Below are 6000 nucleotides of genomic sequence, written 5' to 3' on the forward strand. Positions count from 1 at the left end.
CGTAAACATAATATGCATGATATCTTCCAAGTAACATTGGGTTATGATAGGTTGTGCTTCACGTTGATTCCAGTAATACATTAAATAACTTAAATAATTTTTGCAGGAGTATATATTCCTTGTTTTTAATGAAATACAAGGTTGTATGCCATTGAATTCTATCACTAAATCTGTACCTTGCAGAATATAGGCTAATATTTACAATTATAATAACAAATACTCAAAATAAAATATAATATATATGAAATTAATAGAAGAATGTAACTTAAATATGATTTACTTGAGTGTTAAAGATGGCATTTACTTTAGTTTAAAATTTAATTTAAATGAAAGACCTAAATTGATTATATTTTATTAGAAAATTCAGTATATATGAGGGTTTACTATTGTACTAAATAAAATAGATTAGATGATGTTTGTTCTTAGTTCTTTGGGAGTTCAGAGTTTTACATACATCTTTTGATCATATTTTCTGAATGTATCCCCTTTTTAAAAATATGCACTCAGCTCTGTATCCCCTTTTTAAAAATATGCTTCTAGTTGGGCATGGTGGTGCACGTCTTTAATCCCAGTACTCAGAGAGGCAGAGGCAGGTGGATTGCTGTGAGTTCGAGGCCAGCCTGGTCTACAAAGTAGGTCCAGGACTGCCAAAGATACACAGAAAAACCTTGTCCCAAATTTTAAAAAAATGCTTGAAAACCAATTTGTTCTTCCAAATGTTTTAAGACATGTGGTCTTCCACTGAAACTTGCTCAGCATATTCCTCCCTCTCCTAGCAGCTAACAAAAGTCAATGGTGGGCTTATTTAGATTCTAATGCCCTGCTTTTGCTAAAGCAGTCAAAATAAACAGTGGATATATGTAAGATAATTTGAAGAAATGTTCTGAACTTTCCTATGTAAAACTTCATGTGAAATAAAGAACAAGGAAACATCTTACAGCTTTCACCTTTAAAATGCCTTTTCTCGACTCTTTCAGGATTTTGCCTACCATTTTGTAGTGTTTGTCTTCTACTTTGGAGCCTTTTTATTGGAAGCGGCAGCCACCTCCCTGCATGACCTGCAATGCAATACAACCCTCACCGTGCAGCCGCTGCTGAACGATAACCAGTACAACATCAACGTGGCAGCCACAGTAAGTGCTCCGTTAGGAAATCACTGTCCTTCATGGTCAAGCATCCAAGAGACTCCTCAGACAGCAGTGGTCTTTTTTTTTTTTTTTAAGATTTATTTATTATGTATACAACGTCCTGGCTGCATATGTGCCTGCCTGCCAGGAGAGGGCACCAGATCTCCTTGTAGATGGTTATGAGCCACTATGTGGTTGCAGGGTATTGAACTTGGACCTTTGGAAGAGTAGCCAGTGCTCTTAACCTCTGAGCCATCTCTCCAATCCCCTGCAGTGGTCTTTTTATAGTAGCCTTTAGAATTACATATGTAATAGCTATATTTTCATCTGTTCGTGGTCCTACGAGCAAAATACTGTCATCACCTCCATTGTGTGTGACTCGATGCTGACGTCATCGGAGAAGACAATAAGTTTATGATACTTGATTTTGTAAGAGAGCTTCACTGTAGTGTTCTCTCTTTGTAAATGTCACACCTGGTAAGGGAGAATTTTTTCTAGCTTTGCTCTTTCCACTTTGTACCCATTTTTTAATTGGATTTATTGGATGCATATTTACCATGGCCCTGCCAAGTATCTGTGAGTGGGAAGGCAAATTCACCAGCCACTATAACAGATGCGATACAGGATAAATCCTCTTTCCTTCATACATTGAGGTGAACCTGTCATTTTGTACTCAATAATGCAAAGAAATACCGTTTTTGTTTTGTTTTGTTTTCGTGGATAATTTTTAAAGCTATCCCAAATTGAAACTACTCTCTGAAATGAAATATCTCAATTGATATTTAATTGTTTCTGGAGTGTGTTAGTGAACTTAGTGTCTTTTCCTCTTTAGCCCTTGCCCCCTAAAGGGTGTAACTTCTAGAATTCTCTAGACTGTTCTAGGAATGTGCATCATCTGGGAGCCTGGCTTTCTCTTTCTGCTTGAGGGAAGCCACATGTGGCCAATGATTCTGCTCTTTCATAGCGTTCCATTTTACCCAGCCACCCCAGTACAGTCAGAAGTCTAGCTTTTGAGTTTTCAGTGGCTAAAATTGATCAGCCGTTCATGTGGCACATTGGGCTAAAACCTGCACTTTTCATTTGCATTCAGTAGCGTTGAGAAGGAGGGCAATTCCTTCTCACTAGTAATAGATTCCCAAAGCGCCGATTCTCATGCAGAGGACACTGTCTGAGTTAGAAATACATTACGGAAGCAAGCAGCACGGGGGGGGGGGGGGGGGGAAGTTAATTAAACTTTGACAAATTCCCTTTCAGTTTCCTGGTTAAGAATCCTTCGGGAGGAGGAGTGGATGGTGGGGGAGGAAAAGATGCAGGGCAAACTGTGATCAGGACATAAAATTACTTAGTTAATTAATTTTTTAAAAATACAAAAAAAAAAAAAATCTCTACTCTAGCCAGACGGTGGTGACACATGCCTTTAATCCCAGCACTTGGGAGGCCAGCCTGATCTACCAAGTGAGTTCCAGGAAGGCCAAGACCAAAACCCTGTCTTGAACCCACCCCCCACCCCCCACCCCAAAAGAGGAGAAGTGGAATCTCTACCACAGATAGTAATATCTTATCCTTTTGAACTGTCTTGTACTCTTCTTTGGCTCACAAACCTCTAGATGTCATGTGAGGACAGTGTGGTCTCCTTGCTAATCTGAGCCAAGCGTGGTGATGAATGCACAGTTGGTGTTAACGGAGCCCACAACGACCCCAAAGAAAAAGCTCCAAGCAGAACTTGGGCTGTGACGACTGTCTCCCACACGAGAAGGAGCCGAACTCCTGACTCATCCCTGTGGGTTTTGTCTACTGAGTTCTAGAAATCACAGAAAAGGGTTTGATGTGTCCTGAGGGGGTGATAGTTACTCTCTTCTTAGCTATGAAACTAGTAGATGGTTCGATAACTGAGGCTGAACTTTTTAATACACTGCCTGGGGTCTCATAAATACTTAACAAGTGAGCCTGAGATGTGAGCAAATGTTGACTGTGAGGCTGGCTGTAGGCTTCAAAATTAAGAGCTACAGTGTACAAAGGGAGGACCAGAGCTGTGAAGAGATAAAACGAAGTCACGAAAACGTAGATCGCTATGACATATTGTCCTGTACCGAAGCATCTTCAGGGCGAGCATCTGGTCAGTGGTCTTTTTAGGATGTGTTCCCTAAATGTCCATGTTGTCAATCTGATGGCAGTTTTTTTTTTTCCCTTTCCTGTTCTTAGGTGTTTGCCTTTATGACGACGGCCTGTTATGGTTGCAGTTTGGGTCTGGCTCTGCGAAGATGGCGACCGTGACACTCCTGGGAAACTGATAGTTGTGTGCTAGTTTCATGTGTCAGCTTTTTATGTCTGATCACTTGGGTACCATTTGTCCGGATACGACATTCCAAGCATCATTTGCTTAGTGTAGAGAGAACCTCAGTGAAAACTGTGGTTTACTATGTGGGCGGGATTTTCGTTTTATTTTGATGTTAGAGAAGGATCCTTTCAATTTTCATCTCTCTTTTCTTTTTAAATGTGTTTCCCTTGTATATTCTTAAAATACACAGACACTCTTCACAAAACAATAGTATTTGTTTTGGTTATTAAGTCACCCAAACCTTAATAATAGTAAATAGTCAAAACAATACATCTCAAGCAGGCTTCTCATTTAGTTCTATATTTAATATAAAACAGAAAATGATACACTGTTTCTTTTTACAAAAGGGCCAGGTAGCACATATATAGGCTTAATAGGCCCTATAGCTTCTGTGGCAATTTTTCTATCCTGTGGTAACATAAAAGCAGCTACAGGTGACATATATGTATATGAATATGTCTGTGTCCTAATAAAGCTTTATTTACGAAAAAGGGAGCAAAACTGAATGTGGTCACAGACCACAGTTTTATAAACTACTGCCATAAAATCCTTAGGTGTTCTTCACTTTATTGAACTAATCACGAAGACGTATTGACTTCATTAGAAAAGCCACATAACATATTTTGTTTCATTATGCAACAATCCATTGCCTTTGGTTAATAGTCAAATACTTACCCTTAGAAGGTCATAAAGTTTTTCAAGCTAACCCCAGCAGAGCCTTGGATGTAGAGAAAACTAAGGTATGAAAGAAACTCCAAACTAATGATCTCCTAACAGCTCAGCAAGACTCTCATGTGAAAGTGCTTAAGCCCCAGTCGCCAGAGGCAGTTAATCACAACTGGAAAGCGTATCTCCCTACTGATGTCTTTCTTTGGCTTATTTATGCCATAGAGTGTGGTTGTTTACCATGCGCATGAATATATAAATATTTATGTATGTAAAGCTTTTCCAAATAGCACTCTGAAGAGTTGAGTTTTTACTTCTGATTGTTTCTGCACTAGTTTCTGAATGAAATTTGAGTAGAATATTAACAATAACATAATGCTATAGATTCTTACATGCTTTGGTAATAGCACAGATAACTATGTTGTTTTCACATTGGTGTCAGACAAGCAAAGCCTGTTTAAAACAACGGCTAACACAAAAATTGGGTCTGGCTAAATAGTACAGGAAACTATCCTAGGCCCCCTGTAGACATCATGGACTTGGCACCGACATCCCACAGATGGCTTGAATCGAGGACATATTAGGACTAGGCCACACTTCCCACCCCATTCTCATACAAGCTATTTGCCTGTTGCTCTAACAGGGCTGCCTTTGGAAATGGGAGCTTGGGAATTGCGTTCCAGCTGACCTAAGAGTGCCATGCACAGTCGGGGTGTTAGATTGCAAGAAACATATAGAAACATATGAATGAGTAACATAACCAATGGCCAGGATCAGTGTTGCTTGTCTAACACTCCCCTGAGGAAGAACCTCCTGGGGCCTCAGTTTATAATACAGCTAAAGCAGAGAGTTTGAAAAAAATCAGTCTTACAACCTCACACTCATGTCTCACTTCTTCTATAATGTCCTACTTCTGTCATTATTCCAGCTCCAGACCACACACCAAAAACCTGTATTATGAAATATATATATATGATGATGAAGTCACAAATGTGCCATAAAGATACATTGTACTTGGAATCACTAAAATGTAGTGCACTAGAATTTATTTGAGATTTTATTTTTTTTCCCCAGGTTATAACAGGCCATCCTTGGTGCGGTATTAACTTAAATGAATTCATTCAGATGTATTGGTGGTACTTTTGTAAATGAACTGCTTCTAGGTTAGCAAGAACCAAACGCAAAGCTCACTAACTGTGAATACTCATGTCTGTAGATTAATTGCATTCTAGATCTGTGAGCTGAGTAACAAAGCACTTGAACAAAAATGATGGCGTTTAAGAATCTCTTTTCATATCGTAGCTATAAAAAGGAGAAAGTGTTGGTTGGTTTTAAAATCTGATAAATTTATTTTATAAGTGTTATGACTCTAATAAAGTATTCATTTGATAAACCTTTTGGGTCTTATTTTTTACTGCCCTTCACTTTAACATCCAGTTAATTGTTAGTAGGAACCAGACTGATGTTCCAGGCCATGAATGAGAGCCCTGTTTCAGGTAATTCCGTGTAAAAGGGGGTTTCTCAGAAAATGTCAATAACTCTTTTTCTGGGGGCGACATGAGGAGAGAAAACCTGGGGAAGTGCTATAAGAGGAAAATTGAAATGAGCAGTGCACTTCACTTTATTGGGAGCGTCTGGCCCATGTGTCACGCATGCCAGCTGTTCAAAGCATTTTCAAAAAATAGTATCTCATGAGCATGTCAAATACTTGGCAGATTTTAACACAAGATTACATATCATAAGTCTAACAGATTGATATGAATCTATCAATACATGTGGTAAATTAGTTGAATAAGGTCTTCAGAAGCCTCAGAGACACACAGAATATGGCATTTAAAGTTGTTCTTACAATCCTAAATTTCTTCGACA

At 38.9% G+C, this 6000-nt stretch overlaps 1 protein-coding gene across 1 annotated transcript in view; it reads left to right on the forward strand.

The window, feature by feature from the left end:
* The window catches only part of MAL2 (mal, T cell differentiation protein 2), a 28876-nt gene extending 23352 nt beyond the window's left edge, over window positions 1–5524 (forward strand). The window contains exons 3-4 of the mRNA XM_084749147.1: window positions 978–1133; window positions 3330–5524. Of these exons, the coding sequence (XP_084605273.1) occupies window positions 978–1133; window positions 3330–3401 (228 nt within the window). The 3' untranslated portion in view covers window positions 3402–5524. The remainder of the gene's footprint in view (window positions 1–977; window positions 1134–3329) is intronic.
* Window positions 5525–6000: the final 476 nt, after the last annotated feature.

The sequence above is a fragment of the Acomys minous genome, assembly GCF_964271855.1.
Source record: "Acomys minous genome assembly, chromosome: 12".
Taxonomy (NCBI): Eukaryota; Metazoa; Chordata; class Mammalia; order Rodentia; family Muridae; genus Acomys; species Acomys minous.